General features: G+C 48.7%; 1 protein-coding gene across 8 annotated transcripts in view; it reads right to left on the reverse strand.

Annotated features, from left to right (window-relative positions):
- The window catches only part of Exd (PBX homeobox extradenticle), a 44338-nt gene that overhangs the window by 12118 nt on the left and 9749 nt on the right, over positions 1-22471 (reverse strand). For 7 of the 8 annotated variants that reach the window (XM_076771824.1, XM_076771823.1, XM_076771830.1 and 4 more), the window contains 4 exons: positions 5687-5940; positions 970-1160; positions 683-818; positions 343-439 (listed from right to left, as the gene is read on the reverse strand). In XM_076771824.1, the coding sequence (XP_076627939.1) occupies positions 343-439; positions 683-818; positions 970-1160; positions 5687-5940 (678 nt within the window). The remainder of the gene's footprint in view (positions 1-342; positions 440-682; positions 819-969; positions 1161-5686; positions 5941-22471) is intronic. The other variant, XM_076771826.1, reaches the window with a different exon arrangement.

Genomic DNA, 22471 nt, shown 5'->3' on the forward strand with positions numbered 1-22471 from the left:
ATAATGATTTACAGTAATGAGAAACCGCCGGGCCGCGCAATTTCTTCTCCATCCTAATTTCAACGCGTAAACGATCGCGACAGAAAAGGTGCCAGGAACTATTAGCGGTGGAAATTGCGTGAAACACGACGAACCTGCTCCGTGGCCAATTACGCGTTATTTTCCTCAGCAACGCCCCGCGAATATCAACGTTCACGATCGTACGTCAAGTCTTTCAGCCGTTCGGATTCGATTTAAAAAGCTCTCAAACATAACTCTCGGTGTATCTTTTTCTTTTCTAAGTTATCGAAACGAACTCTTCAAGGAACACCCGTCGCTCGTTTGCCGAAGGACGGAACTTACCAGCTGCCTTTTTGGCTGCGTACAAGTTCGCCTCCTCCTGTGCTTTACCTATGTTTTTCTTGTAGCGTATCCTCTTGTTGCCGAACCAATTGGAAACCTGAACCAAAACAACGATTCTTCTACTTATATTCTGCTTTTGTTGCTTTCTTTTTTGATAATATTGGGAATAACGAATCGATGATATCGAAGGGTCGAGGAGCTGCTCGAGAAGCGTAGCGAGAAATTATTTGAAACGGAAGCGGGGTTGGTAACCGTGCAACTGTCGTTACTTAATTCCAACGAGGGCGTAAATTCTAGTTATGGCGGGAAAACGACGGGAGAATATTTCGTTGCGCTTTACCTGACTCACGGTGATGCCGCATTTTCGCGCGAGCTCTTCCTTGGCCTCTTCGCTCGGATAAGGATTACTGAGGTGCGAATAAAAGTATTCGTTCAGGATTTCCGAGGCCTGTTTGCTGAAGTTTCGTCTCTTACGCCTGCAACAAAAAACCATTTCCGGCCCTTTTTCACACCGAACACGACCCTACGCGACGGTTTCCGTTCGGCGCGCTCGTCCGTGAGAAAAATCCACGTCGAATCGAGAGCAAATCGTAAGACGCGAACGATCGTAACGCGGCGAATACACACCTCGCGTCGAGGAATCTACTCCTGAGGATCATGACGGCCTCGCAGGTGGACTGTTTCAGCTGCATCTGGATGCTCGAGAATTTCTTGTGAATGATCTGCACCATCCTCTCGATCTCCTTCGGCGTGATCGGCCTGGTACGGCTCTGTTCCCTCAGCAAATTCATTACGTGGGTCGTGAACTCGTTACACGCCTGAAACCGAAACGGAAATCCACTTTGAACACGTTATCGTTTTACCCTCCTATCTCAGACCCTTAGTTATTCCGAAAAAATTCGGTATCGAACAGGCCCTGGCGACGAATCGGATTACAAAGAGGGTGTCGGTACCGCCCGAAAATCGAAGTGAAAACTATCGTGGACGAAATCTATCGAAAAAGGGAAAACCATCGACTGGTCGGAGAGCTCGAAGAGGGAAACCGCGGAAGCCGGGAGAAGAGGGCGAACGAAAAAGAAAAGAAGGCCTAGGGGGAGGAAGACCGAGAAGAAAGACGCGTACGTATAATGCATTATTCCTGGTGGCTGGTCGGTTTAAGGGAAAAAGGACTTTGCTCGATATCAGTATTCGAGGCGAGCACGCTACCTTCCGGAGGGAGCGAAGAAGAGGACGCGATGCACGGGAGAGAGAGGGCGGGAGGACGGGAAACCGTGGGAGGGTGGATTTTCCTGAGGGAAGGCGCTAGAAGGAAGAGAGGTTGCCAGGGGAGAGAGAGGTCGGACAGGGTGGCTCGCAATTTCGAAATGGATTCCACTCTGCCGCCGTACCTCCAACCACTCTCCTCGTCTTTCTTCCGTCCACCCTCTTTCTCGTCGTTCTCTTCTTCATTCTGTTCTCCTCTCTTCGCGCGAGCGTGTACCAACTCGCCGGGGGTGGATCAGCTTCGGTTGCTGCCTCGCTGCGAGCCGAGGGAGACGATCACGAGTAGGTGGATTGGATGGAAAACCCATAGAGAATTATGCCTCCGCCACCCACACCCTTGCATCGGTGTTTTCTCCAATTTTTAAATTATCGCACGAACGAAAACGATACTTCGCCCTGGGGCGCTCGCGAGAAATATTCTAATTTAATATTAATACTAATATCAAGAGCTCCGAAGTTATTATTTCGAAATACAAATTGCACGTACGGTTTGATACGGATGCGACAGGAGAATGGAGGATCGTATAGAGCTTTTATGCGGATTTCCAAAAGGATTGTGTACAAAATTTGCGGAGTACTATGTCGAGTACAATTTGCAAAAGGGGAAAGATGATCGCGAAAAATGGTAAATAAGCGTGACGGAATTAGCGTCGTCGAAGCCGTAAGTTTTCGGATTTGCAGATCGATCGGTGGCGGAGCCAGAGATATTAAAAATTTATTGTTCGGGTCGGGCGCGTCTCTGGAAATTGCATCGCGCACGAAGGTTGAAAATGAAACAGCCGTGACGCGAGCCAACGTTAGAAATGATTTATAAAATGCGAGACGATCTCTAGGAAGGACAAGATACGTATAAATCGTAAGATTAGAAGCGTAAAATGTCGAGCTGTCGATGACTGGTCCATCAACGAAGCAAACACAACAAGTGTCCCCGGTTGACGGTCGTTTATCATCCCGCGAAACGTGTTTTCCCTATGGCGCCTCTAATTTTACTGCGGTTTGGTCTATTAATACGCGCGTATTTCCAGGGATACAAGAGAGGTTTCTGGCTCGCGAACGTTATCGAAATTCCAACCTGCGCGCCGCTAAATATACCTGGCCGCGGTTACGATTGCCGTGGTTGTTCTGCGGTTACCGCAATACACGGCAGCCTCCTTTCTTACGCAATCGCGTTTAGCGTTAACGACGATTTTCACGAACCGACTGTCCGCAATCGCGGCTGACCTACATCTTTGGCATCGTGTCAGATAATACGGCAACGCACGGTTCGATTTCGTCAAACTCGAGATACGGTCGAGACGTTGCTTCCCGTAATTTTGATACGTTTCTAAAAACGGTACCGACGTATTGCTGGGATTCGAGCGATCGGAACGAGTCCAAACACGACGCAATTCGCGATCGAAACGTTACGCGTAGAGTGGGGGCCGTGAAAATTTAACCGTGCAGTATTGTGTACGAAAATACGGGAATCGACGCGAGAGGAAAGGGAGTTAATTGTACGCGGGAGGCTCGGGAGGCTTAGGCGGTCGAAATCTGTAGTGAAAATCGGAGAAAATAAAAGCCGGGCGTGCACCGGTAAAATTCATGCCAGACGATGTTTGCTGGCGGTGATCACGCGATCTCGTAAAACTCGCTGCGCCGTTCTATTCTCGTACTTGTCACGCCATTTTGCATAGCCAGGCAGACGTTCACCCTAATGCAGTGACTCGGCCGGTCCGCGGAGTTTGAATAGTAAATTTCGGTTATGATAAAACTTTTGGCCGCGACGCGATATCAACCGTAATAACGTTACTTTTAAGCGCGGCGATATATCCAACGGCGGGAGACCCGAAACATTGTATTATCCGCGCTCGCCAAAACTGCGCCGGCCAAGCTCGGAACAACGTCGAGAACGATGCGTTCATTTAAATAACAATCGCGCCGCGATGCGGATGAAAACCAAGCGCGAGTAAAAAAAGAAAAAAAAAAACAGCTCTCGCGGAAAGAATTTCATTTTTATTTCGTCGATGATAAATCCGATCCTGGATTAAACGAAGGGAGGGAAGGAGAATCGTGGAGCAGAAAATCAAAGGTCGTGCTCGCAGTTCCGCGGGCTCTTAGACGAGCAGGAGGGGAAAAAGAACGGGGTTAAAACTTGTTAATGGCCGGGTTTATCGATAGGGCGTCAACTACCCTTGGTAACTGCAGTCGCACAGGCGTATGCACGCGAGCGCATACATTTCTCGGCACGAGCTGCCTCCATATTGTTGCGCCTGGAAAGAATTCCACACGCATCCGCGTATACACACCCCGGTGGACCTCAAAGCAAGGGTGTGCGTATTTACTGCGGGGAAACATCAAGACCGCTGACACACGGTGAAATATGGGGTCGAAACGGGCGTGGCAATTAAAGCACGGTTCCCTCTCTCTCTCCCTCTCTCTCGAATCGTTCGAGTTTGCTCTCGTGACTCTCGTGCGCGAGTGATTTGGTATTTACGTACGCGCGAATACACAAGTCGGCACGAATGGCAGGCCGCGGTTATTTCCAAAGTATGCAAAAGGGAGAAAACACGGAGAGGCGTTAAAAAGAATTATGCTTTTATCGTTGATAAGTGGAGTAGCGGCGAGCGCGGAGGCTTTTTGTTTAAACTGCGCACGCATATTAACGACCAGGAATTCAATTCGCGTTGCAAACGACGCCCCCGCGGCATCGCGAAACTCGATATGCCGAACAACCAACGATTTAAAACACAAAACATCCTCCGCTGATCGATACTAGCGAATTTCGAGGAGAAACCCCGTGGAGTGGACCTTACCATGCAATGTATTTTTTTGGCCGAGTTTTACGGGGCTTCAAAATCCTCAAATCCGTTCAGAAATTATGATATTTTAAACATACGCATGTAATGAATTTTTTTCTTAAAAGAGCGTAGGAATTCGGGGGTATGTCTATTGACCAAAAATGCTTGTATTCGGCCCCTACAACTAAAAATAATTTTTGTAGAACGATTTGAAATTTTTCAATTTCGTCGAAAAATTTGTCCATCTTCCTGAATTTTTTTCTCGAAATTGGATAGGATTTCAGGGGTATGTCTATTCACCAAAAATGATTGTACTTGACCCTTGCAACCGAAAATAATTTTTTTAGAACGATTTGAAAAATTTGTTTTTCGCCGAAAAATTTAGGCACCTACCCCCTGTCGATTTTTCTTAAAAATTCCTTTTTCATTTTTAGTAATTTTGTTTGACGCCCTACAGAAAAGTTGTCTAATACTTTTTTGTAGGTACCCATGAGCTCTACTTCAGAAAAAAGTTTCATTGAAATATATTCACAATTGTAGGAGTTATGACTGTTTGAAAATTGGACCATCTTTATGGGGTTTTTCTCATTTTGCAGGGTCAAGGACCAACTTTTCGAATATTTTTAGAATTTCTACGTATTCTATACTAAAATACGCGGCGTTTGGCTTTTTGAAAATCAAAATCGTCCAATCCGTTCAGAAGTTATGACGTTTTAAAGATTCGCATGAAAATTCGGGCAGACATTTCTGGCCAGAAATTAAATTTTCGGTAAGGAATTTTTTTCTCAAAAGTGCGTAGGAATTGGGGAGTATGTCTATTGACCAAAAATGCTTGTATTCGGCCCCTGCAACTAAAAATAATTTTTGTAGAACGATTTGAAATTTTTTAATTTTGTCAAAAAATTGTCTGGTCGGTATTGGGTCACGAAAGTCCATAAGGTGTAAGGTCCACTCGTATACCTCGCCCGAGGTGGTTGAACACCCTGTATATGCGAGCAAGGGGTTAAAAAAATATCGATCGAGGTTCAAGAAATTCATTCAATTTTTTCTGGAAACGCGTCGAAGAGATTCTTGCTCGACACGCGAGATTTTACTTAGCGCGAGCGAGTCGGTTCATTAGCACGCAAATCGTTCAACAGAGAGGAGCCCCCGGTACACCTAACTGGTCTCTTATCGGGCTGCTCGGGGGTAGGAAAAAGTTCAACGCGAAAACTGCATACAGGGGACCTTCGATTCCATTAGGTCCCGGTCGTCTGGATAACAGAATATAACGTTTCAACGAGGACTGATGCACTTTTACGGACCTGTTCGTATTTCTCCAGCTCCTGATGGTAGATCTGCCTGATTTGAGCGAGCTTGGCTCTGTAGTCCGAATGTTCGATGGCGTTGTCAGGTTGTCCAGGTGGTCCGGCCGCTGCAGCCGCTGACGCTGATGCCGCCGCCCCCGCTCCGCCGCCCTTCTCCGGCCCGGCAACTCCCTCCGCGATCAACATGTTGTCCAACCTCATTAACTGCGGATCTGGCGGCTCCTCTTCCTGAGTGTTTCGTAACGAAATCACTGAAACAGCAAGAAATGTGCACAAATTTTAACACGGCGTTACGATTTTTCTAAAGCAACCCTTACGACTACGGTCACACGAAAATTATTACTCTCGCTATTGCGTTCTAAATTATAATTATTTTGTTCTGTAACCGTTTATCGAACGGCTCGAAAATATATCACACTTGGGAACGACTTTATCCCGCTTATCTCTCGGGAACGAAACAATGTTGATCCAAAGTACAACAAAACGACACTTGTCTGATAACCATCGGATACGTGTATACATTAGTAAGCGTATGTAATCGTCTTGATATTGCTCGCAGTTATTGGAAAGTCTTGAATTTTACGAAGCGAGGTCGTCGTTCGGAACGCTTATCGACTCTTTCGCGTACCATACGAATATTATATTTTCATTTATCTACGTTCGATTTTCATCGGACTTAATTTTTAGTCGAGGGCCGACGATAAATACAAAGCTCGCAGCTCAGCAATTTTACGGTTCGTGGGGCTCGCTGGTGACGATAAAATATGACCTATCACCGGGGAGTTATGTGCTTTGTTCGAGCGAGGTGAGGTCAGAAAAGTTTCGGAAACGCGCGCTGCTACGGAGGACCAGATTCTCGAAGGGGTTGAACGGGACTCCGGTCGACTCTTGAAAATGACATCGCGAATTTTGTTCAACTTTCGTACGACTGTCGAAGCGCCGTAGATGCGGCTCGTAAAAAATCGAGTTAACCAACGGGGCGGTTAACTTTATTATCGCGTCAATTTTTCTCGACGAGCGAGAAAGAACGCCGCGTTGCAGCGGGAACCGAAGGGGTAGCGCGCGTACTCGGGAAAGTCGCGCGTTTACCGATCGTAAAAGAATCAATTTTGCTGCTGGGATCTCCATCCCCCGTCCAGACCCTTTCCGTTCTCTTTGTCTTAAGGGCCGATGCACGCAGTGCTTTAGAACAGGGTGGTTTTCCGCGATGTAACAGTGGTTTTATTGTACTTTTACGGCGCATGATGGAGCTGGACGACCCATAAAGTCGAACAGAGCGAGGGGGATCGACTCTCCTTTTCTTCCCTCTTCTCTCCTCGCCCTGTCGCCTCGTGTGTGACAGTTCTTCCAGAAAGATGCAACCTCGTCTTCGACAGTTTTCACCCTCCTCGCGTATAAAACCAACACGTGCACGCCCGAGCGAGCACACGAGGGGATCAACGGCTGCACCGGAAACTCGTGCAAACTGCCGCGAGATATACTTCCCCACGGATTACCGATTATTCTTCTGGCGATTCTCAAAATCGAGACGCTGTCTGTTTAACGAACATCCAAGATTTCGTACCTACGTTATCGAAAGGAACAAATTACTTTCGTAATTACCGGCGCATATATGGCGACGTAACGTTTCGCCCCTACGGATCCCACGGTCGAATTAATTACGGCTCGCGGTTATTCGAGCCCGTAATTTAAATTCGTTAGGACTCTTTTTTTTCTCGCTCCGTTCCACGGTTTCTCGGCGATAGGGGGAAAAAAGTCTCCGGAGACGGCGAAGAAGGGGTTGAAAGTTCGCCGGGATTCGCGGGAGCGTGAAACGAATGCGCGGAACTAATGCATTTATACGAAGTGTAACAATTAGGGCCGCGGCGCCAGGCGAAGGGGTTGGAGTCTGAAATTCCTCCCGGGGGCTCGAAAGGGCGAAGACACAAAGTCGATCACTGGGGAACCGTTTCTTTGAGAAAGATGTTACGCTAACTCAGAGCGTTCGTTTAATGAATCTTGGCCTCTCGCGCGAAGGGAGTCGTCCCCGAGAACTTTTCCCTTGTTTCCTGATTTACAATTTTCGCGAGCCCCGTACCGAAAACGGCTTTCAATTTTGCAGGAACCGAAGAGGGTTAACAGCAGTCAGAGGCGCGTCGTTAAAACTTGGTTCGAACTTGTTCGCGCTACCGTTGGCAATTAAAAATGAAAAACCTACGTAGACGGGGCGAAATAAAACGTAAGTTTACGGGCGAGGCCGTAAGGAGGAAGTTGTTCCATTGAAAGTTAAAGGCCCGTGAGCCATCGACGGTACTTTCCTTTATTCGTTAGGAGCGTCGAAACGTGGCTGTTTCGCTCCCCCCCCCCCCCCCAAGTCGCCTGATCCACCGTCGAGAAACATGGAAATCGCGAAACGGTGGCGCGGAATTAAGAGCTCGGGCGAAATTATTTTCGGGTATCGAGCGAGAAGAAAGTAATCGGGGGTGGCTTACGGGCAATAATCTGGCCATTAAGGGGTGTAAGGGGAGGCCCTTGGTACCGCGTCGTCGAAGCACAGGGACTGCTAACCTCCTGCGGGGGTCCTTACAAGCACGTAAACTCAGTTTTACTAGCAGTTAACATTTTACGACTCAGACGGTCTGCCCCGGCTCTGTACACTCTGTTTCTCCGTTGCTCGTGTGCGTGGGAGTTACAGCGCGTTCCTTCCTGTCTCTACTTCTCTCTCTCTTGTACCTAGCCTGTTGTCGACCGGGCTACGCGTATTCGTCACAACACACAGATTCCGGCGTGAAACACTGGCTATACAAGCGTACGCGCCGCGGCGACAACGTAACGCGCGTCGTTTTCGAGGGTCGTTAGCGAGCGAACTACGTTAATATGACACCCAGTTGAAGATCAAGCTAATTGCCCGACTAATTCGCTGCTCCCGCTATTCTCCCGGGCATACGAGACAGAATTTCCGCCGTTTAGAAGAATCGCCCGGACCCTGTAGCCCCATATGTACGCGTTCCAGTCGCGATAAACACGAATTAAACATCGCGTTTCGTATTTCTTCGCGACTAATATTCGATACGATGCGATCACGAATTCCAGGATTTTTTTGTACCGTTGAATAAATAAATAAATACAGGTTCGTAGGTCGTAAAGCTTCGTCTCGGTTCACCTGCTTATCCACCTGCGTTCCCGCGAATAAACGGGAACGACTGCGTGCACAGGGACGACGAGAAAATCGAAAATCCCTGGTCGAAACAACCCTTGGGATAATTTAGATTCGCAAAGCGGAGCGGAGGTATGGCAACAGCAGCGGCGGCAGCGAGAGCGGGCGGTGGAACGCCGCTGGTGTGTATTGATCTAAACGGGAACCCGTGAAAGCAATTAAGATAAGGCACGGTAACAAAGGGTTGTCGGCTGCTACCCGCTTTTCACCGTAGGAAAACAGAAAAGAGAGGAGGAAGGGGAAAATAGAAAGAGCCACGAACCAGATGGAAGCAGATACGCGACGGAGAAAGGTCTAAAGCCCGAATATCACCGAGGGGTTGGAAACCATATCGCCCGCGTTTTCCTACCGATTTAAATCCCCGGTTACCATTCCGACGGAACTATTCCCGACCCCCTAAATCATTCCCGGTCCTTCGTTTCTATACAAGACGAAGCTGCGTCGTTGGTACTTTTCGGTACTCCATATACGAGTAAAGTTCGATAAATCGAGAGAATGCCGCAGGTGGTACACGACGCAACGTAACATTAAGCCCGGAATAAGTTTAACCGTAACGATGCTAATTCGCGCTACCAAATTCGAGCTCGAACCTAGCGAATTTTATGTCCACAAATATTGGAGTTTGCGCAATTAATAAGATAGACCAGAGTGTTTTGGAGCAAAATTCACGCGCGCATCCCGGAGGAATATTTGAAGCGTCCGAGAAAGACACGTCTGCGAAACTCTGAGTCCTCGAAACGGCAAGATAATATTACGTTTGCTCCAGGTGGATCCTAATCCTGACCCAGTTCAAAGATCCTTTCAAACGCGTCTCGGTCGCCAGCGAGGGAATCGATTCCCAAAATCCACTCAATTTTTTTCTCCGTCTCTCTTTCTCACCCTCGACCTTTTCCCAGCGTCGGCATGATACACGCGAACCCGGTCCAGATATAAGACGCAGGGAACGGAAGAGAATAGGAGAGGAAGGGAGCTCGAAATGGCTGCTCTTTTAATTCGAGGGTGAATCCTGACCGGGGGTGCAAAAGGGAAGCAGGCTAAAAGAAGACGGTGGAGAGTTACCCTCCGGGATCTGATATCGACACCGAGCTGTAAGAATATCCGGGGCCTCTTCTGATTTACGAAAGAAATCGAGACACGAAGAATTCCGCGTTGTTGATATCGTGTTTCGCTCCGTCACGAGCGCCGTTTCCGCTCGAGTGCTTTCAGAAAGGTCGCGTGTCAGGTATTATCGCATCGTCGGAACGGGAAAAAATCGGAAACCGAGAAAGACAATCGTTCCGCGAGTCCTTGAGCCGTTTATCTTGCGTTCTCATCGATCAGGGTCTCGTTTCCTCCATTGTTTAAAGGAATCCCTCCTTCGTAGATCGATATTGTAAAACGATTCCGTTGCGATTCCTTCCCACAAGCACCATCGAACACCTTGGTATAGATCAGTATTCAAAACTGATTTAAAAATCTTATGCCGGTGAATATATGTTTTCGAATCGCAGAACCGTCACACTTTGATTGCCACGCGCGTGTACCAGAACCAAGGCTTCCGCAAATCCGCCGCTTTTCCAGATTTCAACGTAATACTTTCAGGAGATATTCCCCGAGACTTTGTTTCCAAGGAACCTTTAAACGTCGTCGATTCGACGCGTTGTTTCGTACGAACCCGTGCATCGATCGCGCATAAAACGCCATGGAAGTTATAAATAAAAAGAAGCATTAATGCAACGGGCCCAGGCAACGACGCGTGGTCGAAACCGGTTTTTAAAAATTGCATACCGCAAGCTGCATCGCGCGCGACGTTATAACGCCCGGCGATACGCAATCTCGAATTGCTCGACGTAATCCGCGCGCGAGCGGTTGCGCAAAAAACAAAAAAAAAAAGAAGAAAAAAAAAAAAGAGGACCGCCAGAGTGAAATATTTATTTTAATCCGGCGGCCGTTACGCGTTATAACGCACGCGTACGTTTCGTAGCGTGTAAAAGTTATCAGGCGGCAGAGTTCGGAATTTCTCTCCGCGGATAATAATAACGTTTCGGACGTCGCAGACGACGGGGTGCGCCCCGCTTCCGGTTTCGACGCCGTCTCTCCTGCCGAGCACAGAACTTTTCTACGATTTCTTTCGCGCTTTGGCAATTCCGTGCTTCCGTTTCCTTCGGCGAAGAATTCTGCGCGAACAGTTTCTCGCGCCGATGTTTTTCCATCGTCGACGCGAAAACCGTCTCGCTCGCGTCGTTTCCTCGCCGAATTCGCTCGACCGTGTCCTCGGCCTCCGGCGCTCTTCTCCTCTTTTCCGCTTTTATTATTTTCTTCGTTTCCCGGGAGCCACTTCCGGCGGGAACGGGTTCTCGTCTCTTTTCCGTTCGCGCGGGGCTTTTCCAACCGCCGTAAATCAAAACGCGACGCGAAAACGCGGCCAAACGTACGCCGTACGCGCGATACCCCATACCGGGTGTTCCGAACGACCATCGATCTCTACTCGACTACGAACGGAACCAAGAAATATCGCCGCGGCACGAACGACCGAAGATCGTCGAGTTTCGTTCGCGTTTCCGCGAACAAGTAGACAATTTTTTAATTAACGCGTAAATTGTCTCGCGTTACGCGTTGGGTGCTGCGAAGCCCGGAGAAATGTATCGTGTTGCGGCGAAGGACAACCAACGGGACGGGAGGGGGAGGCGTTCAAGAACCGTGGAGCATCCCCTGTCGGAGAAGAAAAGAGGGTGGAAGCGTCGGTGGCCGTGGGGGTCGAATAAAATTTTACGGCCGCGAAATCGTCCAATAATTGTTACGGCTCGCTTTGATCGCGTAAAACACGTCGTAAACGTCGAAAGGGACGACCCCCTGGTCGACAGGAATTACTCTTAACCCCCTTACGAGGTATTATGCCGCATTACTGGCGGTGCTGCGTTTGCGTCTGCACGCGTCCGCTGTCTTCTACCCTTCTCTGGTGGTGTCCCTTCCCGAAAATCTTATCCTTTCGGGTTCGGGCCGATAGCTCGGTTAGATCTGCACCCCATAAAGTCGCCGAGCGAAGCAATAGCTTCGGGGCATTCTGCGGCGAGACGCGTCAGCGATTCTCGATCGCCTTCGGAATTAATTGGCCGACGTTAACGCTTTGACGACGGTTTCGCGCCGGGAACTTTTACATGCAAGTTTCAACGAGCGAAGACAGATCAAGCATCGTCGTAAAGATATTTTTCTACGGCCATGAAGGGGCGCCACTCGAGGAATAAATCATCCGTTAATTAGGCTCGTCGGAACGCTTCGGCCCCGATAAGGACACTCCGTGTAAAGAGCGTTCGGTGATTCGCGATCACGATTTCCCTATCCGAGCGAGCATCTCGGGGTACCGTTAAACGCACGACGGTAGAAAAGCACCGAAAGACGCCAACGGAGCTTCTTTCCATCCACGAAGTGGCTTTTATCCTCGAGACAAGGTCCGCGAGAACCCGTCGGAAGCAAAACACCGTCCATAAACTCCGAACCCGACGGTTCGCGGGCGCTTCTTTTCAGCCTCGCTGGAAGCAATCTCTCGGACCGGAAAAAAGACCCTCGCCGTTAATATATTCAAGCAAAAAGATTACACGGCGCGGAAATATCTCGAGCGTCGGAGTCCGCGCGCTTACGCGTTCCTCCGTCTCTGTTATTTCGCGATGCTCGAGAGGGTGCGCGAGCGAGCACGCGATGGCTGCTCTCCGTGCGCGCCAAGAGGTCGGGCAAGATCTTTTAATGAAACGCGGATGTTAGAATGGCAGGAATGCTGCAAAATGGTCTAGGCGTGCTATGTACTCTACGTCCAACGTACACGCGCGCGACTCCGCTCAGGCATCGCCGCTACGTGCGCGAGCGAGCAGGGAAACCATCCACCGCGTAAAATATATGTATGTACGGGGAGAACGTACATGGCGGCGTCTCGAGGCAAATTAAGCCCCTCGACTCCGCTTCGGCTTCGTTATTGAAGTGGCATTCCTGCTCCGGGAACCCTCGAGGACTTGTCTTCCCTCTCCTATGTGCGCCGCGACAACGATAACTAGACTTTTTAATAGCTTAATAACGACCGAAGATATTCGCGACGAGTTAACGAGCAACCCCTACTGATCGCGCGCTTCCACCCTTTGTCTCCTTTCAAATTTATCTTCTGTCCATTTTGGGTCGCTTTCGACCCACCCTTGCAAACTCGGAATCCACAGTAATTTAAAACTAGCCACGGTTCACCGAACGCAATGAACATCTACGCGTGCACCGACTCTGATTCCTACTTATACCCCCTGGAAAACTATGCCTGAAGTATACCCTTGCTACAAAGTTGCTACCCAGTAGTTAACATCAATCATAGTTACCCTTTATTGTACTACGTTCTAATTCAGTGTTTTGCAAGAGCTACCAAAACACATTACACAACGAACTTGTGACTCTATTTCCCTTCCATCAGACGCGAGTTTTGTATTAGGATTAAGCAACTCATGAACACACTCGGTGGTGAAAGACTCGTCTACGCGATACGTTTAACGAAACGAAGGATGAACGTCGAGGAAACGACCCCGAGGAAACAGATACCGGGACCTTTATCTTCTACGCGCTGTTGTTTTCGCGACAACGTTCCCTTTCGAATATCGCGCGACAACCCTTGGCGAAACGAGGCACGATATAATTGGGAGAGATTAACGCGAGCACAAAGATTCCTGATGCCGTTACGGCGATAGCAACATTAATAGGAGTACGATAAACGAGGGTAGACCCGTGACGCGAGTTCATTCGAAGCGGGAACGAGGCGCGAGGGTGGCGGTTTCGACCGAAGACAAAAGCGGAGCGAAAGAGTAGAAGGAAGGAGTATTAATAAAACGTTGCACGACTAAAGAGAAAAGGGTGGAGGGAGAACGCGCAAGCGGATCGAGAAAGAAATTCTTATTGCCTGGCAAGTCCGGCTTTTCCGCAATATACAGCACAGGTGTACCGAATGTGTACACCCCCGCCCACCGTGCCACCCTCCGTCGTACACGCTCTCGTCCGGAAGGGTAGAAACAGCCCCGTGCACGCATGGTCAGGACCGTATTCTGTCTAGCGAAGCCCATTACTCTTTGCTCTTGTTTCGTTTCTCTCGACCGTAACATCCCCCTCTTTTTTTTTTTTAATGCGATACGTTGGACGTATCGTTCATAGAGAGAAAAACCAAGCGAAGCACAGTTATCGTTTTCCAGGCCGTTACCGCGTCCTTCCGCAGCGAAACGGACGACAAACGTTAGTTTCTTAGACGCTGACCTCGTCGATACGGCGAGCCTGGCCACTGCTAACCCTTTGGCTTTGTTAGTATATATTTCAGAGACGCAAACACGATCGAAATTCAAGGGTTAAGTATTTGTTTAGCTTCTGAGTCTTGCTACCAATATGGCTGATGCGAGGATCGACGCGTTACCGTATCATTTTGCGTAGGTTGGACATTGAAGATAATTAGGATTTTCGTAGACTTCTGAAAGGTATTATTTTGAGGGTGGCGGTGCATCGCGCGACGTTGTTATTACGAGTGAGAACGAAACGTAGTTGCAAGCGCGCGAGGTGTAAAAATAGTCGGGGAAATTTATACTCGAACCCGTTGTAAAATTCAACGGAAACGGTAATCGATTAAACGAACCCGACAAGAGGCAGCCGCGTACACCGGGGCACCTAAAGTCTATGAGCTTCGTGGTCTATAACGCCTAATGACTCTATAACCTGGTTTATACCCCCGTCGACGTAGTCGTCCGCGAGAAACCGGTAAACCAGTTTTCGCGGGACACCGTTCCAAGGCCCTGTAAATCATCGACCGTCTTCCGTCTCCGATAACCCGACACGAAAACCGAACAGGGGCTGCGCAACTTCCATCGAAGGGTCAGCGAAGATTAATCTAGTCCCGAGGATCTCGGAGGAGGGTGTAGCTTCCGATGCGAATCGAGCTGGTTTGAATAGATTTCGAACTGCCGAGAAACGTGCACGGTTATCTTTAATAGTGAAACAAGCTCGCGTAAAAAATTGTCGAGAGGGGATGGGAAATTTAAGGGTCCTCGGAATAAATCTTCCGAATCGAGTACACGGTCTGCGTGCCTCCATTTTGAAGAATCCGCGGGCTCCATTAAAATCTGCTCGTTTCTGGCGTGTATTTGTTATTTCCTGGCTGGAAAAATCCTGCTGAGCTGCAGAGTATTTCCTTTGGAGTCCAAGGATGGAAGAGGGAGAGAGAAAGAGCGTGTTTCCTCCGACGTTCCTTTTCCGAGGGGTGGGTGAACAGCACACGGAGCAGAAGGAAGACGGGGAGAGGAGAGAGGGCTAGCTGGCTGGTGGAAGAGAGAGAGGAGGGCGAGAGGCGACAGGGGGTAGACGTTCCTGGGGGTGGAGGCGCAGGAGGCAACGTGGCGTATTGATCGAGTGGCTCTCGCGTCGACCGCCGCCGCTTTCGAGCCACCCGGTATAGGTTAGCGTCTGCGTTCGTGTTCCTAGACGAGGATTCGCGCGTGTGTCGCAACGTCATTCAAATGTATGCCCGCCACCGCACCGTCGGGCTACTGTTTATGCATCCACCGTCGCTCTGCGGGCACAGGGTGACTCAAAAATCGGATTTAACTAGATTTCGATCGCGAATGTTTCGCGTAAAAATACGAGGAGACGCCAACTGAGTTACGATCCGGTCTCGCTAGACGCGTAAAACATTTCGAGCCTTTACGCTCGGCGTATTTCTGCGCGACCTGACGTTTCACCTGATCTATTCCGGAAGTACACACCACCTCCGGTCCAAGTATCGTTCCTCGAAATCCGTCAGCATTCGAAAGAGCTGTTCGTCGATGTTTGTCAACCGCTGAATCAGCCTGTACACGCTTCCCTGGCGTACATACGCGCGGATATAGCGGGTTCGCGCACGTATACGCGGTGCACCAAACTGTACGCGAGTGGTTCGCGTGGGGAGGAAGAGAGAGGCAATGGTCAGAAAATAACTCAGTCGGTTCCCATGTGCACGACCCGTGTGCGTGTGAGTGCGTGCGTTCCGTGGATGCGGGCGCTGAAAACACCGTGATCTATGGTACGCGCATCCCACGAATAACGCGCTGACGCTTGGCCTGGAAAATCACCGGCGAGCGTAGTCGCGCGGAAACACGGACTTTTCCAGGTACATCTGTCCACCGAAACGTAAACATCGGGAAAACGCGCGATCTCGAATACCGAAAAAAGATAATGAGAATCGGTAGGAGAGAAGAGAATAATGCCAATGGCCTTTTATCGAGACTGGGGATCTTTCGAAGATCAATTTTCTAACGGTTTTCCGCGACGACCGGGAGCATTATCAGCAATAAAAGCTGACGCTGTATCGCCTCTAACCTTTACTCACGCCCAAAGGACCGATCCCATCGGGAAGATCGAACGTCCTGGAGAAAAAGGTCACCAATGTTCTGCGAAGATCCTTCGAGCCACTTAAAAATTAAGGGCCCATCCTGACCGAAGTACGCGTCAGATTCTCCAACTACTTTCTTCTTTTCCGTGTCTCTTTAATTTTATCAACACGCGAAATTGTGTTGTTCTAAACTAGACGTACTCCAACAGCAAATAAAAACACGTCGACGGAGCGTCGTATATTACGATAGTTACGGAAGTAGCCAACAACTGAGTAAACACTACGCCCGCGCGCTTGTCTCGATAATTTTTATACAACGTGTAAATTTTGAAATATATTTAGCTCTCTAAAAAACGTGTACGAAACAAATGATTCTAACACCCTGGTAGATTTTGAGTTAAAGAGACCGATCGGATGATTTTTGCGTGGTCTTGCGATCGTGGGAGGCAACGTCTGCGGTGTGTTTCTGAAATTTTCCACGTAGGCGGTATCCTTTTTCACGGATGGACAGCGCACGGAGACCTCTTTCGCGTTTCATTTTCATGCCGGTGGCTCCCGCGGGTATCGTAAACGCACGCCTCAGCGTCGGTGCATCACCATCGGAAAAACTACACCCTCGTCTACCCGTCTCGCCCCTCGATTCGGTTTCCGACTAACGAGACGGACCCTCGCGGAAACACCGGACACCCGAACCAAACGTATCGGCGGTAAAAATTCCGTCCCGGGGGGCAATCTCGTTACCTGCGCCGCCCGTAAACCTCGAAACTCGTTCGGTGAAATTAAAAAAAATAACCTCACCTTCGCCGGGCGTATCTGGGAATATAACCGGTCGAAGGACAGCCGGGATCGTCGATGATTTGTAAAAGGAGCACGTTTTTTTTTGCCGCGAGGACCGATTATTCGACTCGGGGAGGAAGAATCGGATAATACGGTCGTTCGTGGAGGTTCTAATGGAGCCGTAGAGATCAGGCACGGCTTCTGGAGGGACTAGAGAGGGTAATCCGTCCCTGAGAAAGGGTGGACCGACGCCACTGTCGGCTCAGCTTCATCCCCGCCAGCCGCTCGTCGAAGGGGAGGGCAAGGCGCTCGATATCAAATCGTCGAAAAACCATCGTGGAAATATCGTGGATGGGAACCGTCGATACGAAACACGTTGCTCCGTAAAATCCAACGACGGGGCAATTTTTTAATGCACCCTGCCGATTAATGGCGACGGGAATTGGAACTCTTGTCACAAAAGGTTACGATAGATTGACGTTTTGATACCGATACTTGCGATCGTCGAACCTTCCTCGATCGTAGCACGCGAACGAAGCGATCACGATAAGTGGTAGCACGCTGGTGGCTGATAAAACGCAGCCAGGGTATTAAAAATTTTTGCCCCGCGTCGGAGTACGCGCACGTACGCAAGCAAAAGCGTCGCGCACGTAAACGCAACCCTCTTTCGCGGTTGCGGAGAGACATTTTTCTCGTGTATGCATCGCGGTGTATGCATAATGCATGCTGCCAGGATGCCGCAGACTCTTTACGCGGCGAGAATTCGGAATCCTTCGTCGCGAAAATTCTTGGTGCAGCGAGAGGAGGCTCCTTTGACCAACGACTCCTCCGTTGGATCAACGTAACAACCGTAGCGTTCGAGAATGTGTGATCTCAAGTTTTTCTTTTATACCAAATGGGTGTCGAGCGAAACGTCACGATCAAGCAGACTCTGTTTCTCGTTGAACGCGTCTTGGTACGCGCAATAAGGCGGGCGTAATAAAAATATATGGCCAGTAATAATCTCGAAGCAAGTTCGGTATTGTATTTCTCCCTCTATAAATCAAGCAACTTCTGCATGCGCGAAGATGCGTGCAAACGCTTCCTTTTTAAAACTTTTAACGACCAAATAAACTCCAGCTAATAAAATGTAATGGTCGCTCGTTTCTTAAATTCTTCCCGGGCCGATCTCCGCGATACGAGTCATTTTCAACAGCTTGTATAATTTTGTAACGTTTACTCGAAATTTCGCGTCGATATCTCTCACGGTCGAAAAGGCAATATACGTCGTTAAATTTTCCGATTCGGACCACCGTGCGCTATCGTTTCGGGGCAGCGTGCAGGGGTGGAAAACAGAGGTCGGTCGGGCGGCGTGGAATTGGAGCAGGACCGTGATACGAGGACGGGGTGCCCCGAGCACTCGAAACGTCATATTCGAGCGCGGTCGGCGTTTCTGTACCAGACACACGGGACCTGTTGCTGTCGAGTTTACGGTGTTTTTACGAGCGACGTTACAGCCACCCCTGAGTACGGGGGCTGAGCACACCCTCCCCGCGGAAACGATATCCCTCTTCTCATTGCCAGCACCTATGCGAACGATGCCACGAGAAAAAGAGAGGAATAGAATCCGAAACGACTATCAGTTTATTTCTCCCCTTCCACGTTTCTCGCTCTAGTTGGGAACGAAACGACTGAACGCGAATAATGACTCCGATCATCGCTCGACGATGAAATCTGGATCGCGTGCGGTCGTCAAAACGCCTCTGTCGAGCACGCTCCGTCGAAAACATCGGGTCTAAGGCATTTTGACGCTGGTTTCATCCCAAATCGATCAACATACACGCGATGTCGCGATACTTGCTTATTTTTATCGAAACTCTTTACGTCGGAATGCGTTCCCTTCAATTAGGATACACGTTTCTATCGTGTTGCGTATAAACGATTTATTTATGAATTTCGTAACTTCGAGCGCGATTAATGTTGAATTACAAATAAACTCTGGTCGACGAAGGAACGAAACTTCGAAGCGGCCACCCGGTATTACGATATCGAATGCGGGAGCACATCCCCGAATTAACTTTCGCGAGAGTTTCGCGTATCCACGAGTTCTCGAAAATGATCGAGCGCGAGGAAGCGGAGTCGGATCGACCGTAGAAGTTTCGTCGGTAGCACTCGACACGGCGCTCACGGGCAAAAGTCGAAGAGGAGATTCGGAGGCGGCTTGACTTCCGGTGAGACAACGTCGCGTATGCGAGAGGAGGGTCGGTGGAAACAAGCGGTAAGTTTAGCGAGAGAGCCCGAGAAAGTTTCTGGCCGTCGCCGAGGCGCTGGCTACGGAAACTTTCCAACTACCGAGTTTTGTCTCGCGCAATTAGAAGTTCCCTGTATTATTCATAGCTAACGTTGCCCTGCCGCGTCCCTCGAACCTTCCACGGGGTTCTTCTGGTTGTTCGGTTCGCGTTGAGACGCGCCGGGCCGCTTCTTCCTAACACGCGAAACTCAAAGACCCACCGCGGAGGCGCAAGTCGCGCACGGTTCATGAATTTTAATGAAATCTCCAGCCGGAGATGGAAGCTCTCCACCTTCGTGTTCCCTTCCCCCTTATCCTCGCCACCTTTTTCTCTTTTATTCTCGCGCGAGGATGCCCTGTTCGTCCTGATCTACGCTACTCGCGCGCGCCTTCCTCGATATTCGCCGGCGTAAATAATCGAACCCGCGCGCCCGGAACCCGGATAGATGAAACTTTGATACTCGCGTGCGAATCTCGTTGCATTGTGCTGACAAGCGGAAAGTACAACCGCTCAACGACGAATGCCGTGGTGTTTTGCTGTTTCGAACAGCAGCAGATCCGCGATAAGAGACCGACGATTACACGAGACGTCAAGCATGGGCTGAAGATAGTTATTTACTTAATTTACGGGATTAACCTTTTACATATAGGAAGCGTAATGCGCGGGTACACGGTTCGAGGAAACAAATAAGCCGCGAAAGAGGTCAACGGAATTAAAAAGATCATTAGCGGCGTTTCGAGCGCTCGATATACACTCCTGGACAAAAAGATAGCACACGTGTGCTATCGGATACTACATAAAATTTTTTAAATATAATAAATAGTACGTAAAGGCCACGACGCAAGAGAAAAAAACATGTTAGAAAACAAGAACGCTCTCACTAATATTCGCAGTTCACAGAAGAAAATAAATGATAAATTTATTCTCGAAACACCATTTACATGAAAATTAGTAATGAGTATAACTACCTTTATTCTCAGTGACTTCGATCATTCAACTTGTTAATGATTTATACAGTTTTTTTACGATGGATTCTTTTAATTCGTGAATATTCTGATATTGCCTTCCATTTTTGTATACGGCACGTGCTAATTCACCTCAACAATTCTATATTATATTTAAATCGGGGGAGCGGGCAGACCATGGCAAAACTGCAATCTTTTGATTTGTAAAGAATGCTTTTACAATTTTAGCACGATGCACGGCAGCATTATCATGCTGAAAGACGAAATTTCCTTTTGTACTCCTGTCTGCATGTTTATATATTTGCTCGGATATTAAATCTATATACATATTACTGTTCACTTTGCCATTAATAAAGTTTATATCAGTTTTTCCTGTGTAACCAATTCCGGCCCAAACCATTATCCCACCATCACCCATTTGTCGTCGTTCTCTGACAATTTCTTCCTTTCGTATGTCATGACAATAATACGAAAATCCATCAGAACCATCCAAATTAAATTTTTTCTCGTCCGTAAATAAAATTCTTTTCCATTTTCGCTTCCAGTGAATTCTGGTCTTTGCAAATGCTACTCGTTCCTTGTTGTGTTATTCTGTTAAGGGGGTTTCGTTTCATCTTCAGTCGTTGAATAAACTTACACCTCTGAAGAACACGGCGTACACTGCAGATGTTCGCTGTAACATTTGAACGACAAGCAATTTCACGAGATGTTAATGCCGAGTTTGATGCGACTCGTACAATGGCCCGTTTGTCTCGTTCCAATAAAGATGGTGGCCTTCCAGAACTTTTTTTTGCCATAATTTGCCGGGTCTTTCAACAAATTACATATAACTTTTCGGCTTCTTTTCACAATTTTTGAAATTTGAGAAACATTCAAATTACGACTTTTCAACACAATGATCTCTCTAATCTCATTCTCATTTAACTTATTTCCGCGATCCATATCGACGTTTGATCGTGTAATAAACAGCACCTGTTCACAACTGCTCAAGAGATCGCGAACTATTGAATAATGTCAACAGAAAGTTCAGTATGCTATTATTTCGCCCTCGGTATTTACATGTTTTTTTTCTGCAAACTGTGAATATTAGCGAGATCGTTCTTATTTTCTAACATGTTTCTTCCTCTCGCGTCGTGACCTTTACTTACCATTTTTTACACTTGAACAATTCTACGTAGTTTCCGAGCAATTAAAGATAGCACACATGCGTTATCTTTTTGTCCAGGAGTGTAAATAATAACAAAGCTCGGGCAGAGATTGGTGTTTTCCAGGGCCATTCCGCTCCCCTATCGAGAGTTAACGAAGTTTCGAACGCGGAAAATATCTGGCCGATACCGAAACCGTAACAGCCCTCGCGAGACGCGTATCGCGCCAGAGAGTTTCAGGTGTTTGTAACGCTTAATTAGATAACTCGCGGTCCAATTACGTCCTCGAAGAACGGCGAACGGTCGAGCAAATCGCTGGAGGCGCAAACTCCTCCCGACGGGAGGACGACGCGCCTTCGTAGGAACGTTCCGATCGCTTCAAACGAGTCGTTAAACGAAACGCAGCACGCTCGAATCGGCGAATAGGTTAACGTACACGCGACACGTTGTGGTCGCGTAGACGTCTACCAACACACGGAGGGAGTCGCGCGCGAGCAATTCGTTTCGCGATAAAATTATTCTAATACGCGGTTCCCAATGACAGACGTACGACGTTCGCCTCAAGGACGAGCTGTCACTCTCTTGTCATCTTCTGCACCGACGGAATTGAAACGGAATTAAATTAACGATAACGGTCTGCGAGCGTATGCACGGCACGTAATAACGGCCGCGTACGTAGCGCTAGATCGTCGCGTGTCCCGGCGTTTTCTAGCGCGAAAACAGGACACGATGATACTTATTTCGTGCCGAGAACCGCGCGGTTATTGTTATCCCCGAGGGTGGGATGCCATTCACCCGTCACCTCGGATCTAACCCCTCGACGAAGTCGTCGGGGGCCGATGGGAGGCCACAATTTACACGGGACCGTGAATTTCTCATGGTCTCGGGTTTCCACAAAGACGATCGCGGAAAACTCGTTAATCGAACGACGCGACAGTTGAAGAGAAACTGATTAGAATCCAAAGGGAAGACGGACGCGGCGGATCGACGAAAAAAGGGGCAAGGTTAGATTCCATCGGGAACGAAAAGGGCCTAACGATCCACGGTACGAGCTTCTCCTCGCCCCATGCAATCTCCATAG

This window comes from Colletes latitarsis, chromosome 8 (assembly GCF_051014445.1).
Source record: "Colletes latitarsis isolate SP2378_abdomen chromosome 8, iyColLati1, whole genome shotgun sequence".
Taxonomy (NCBI): Eukaryota; Metazoa; Arthropoda; class Insecta; order Hymenoptera; family Colletidae; genus Colletes; species Colletes latitarsis.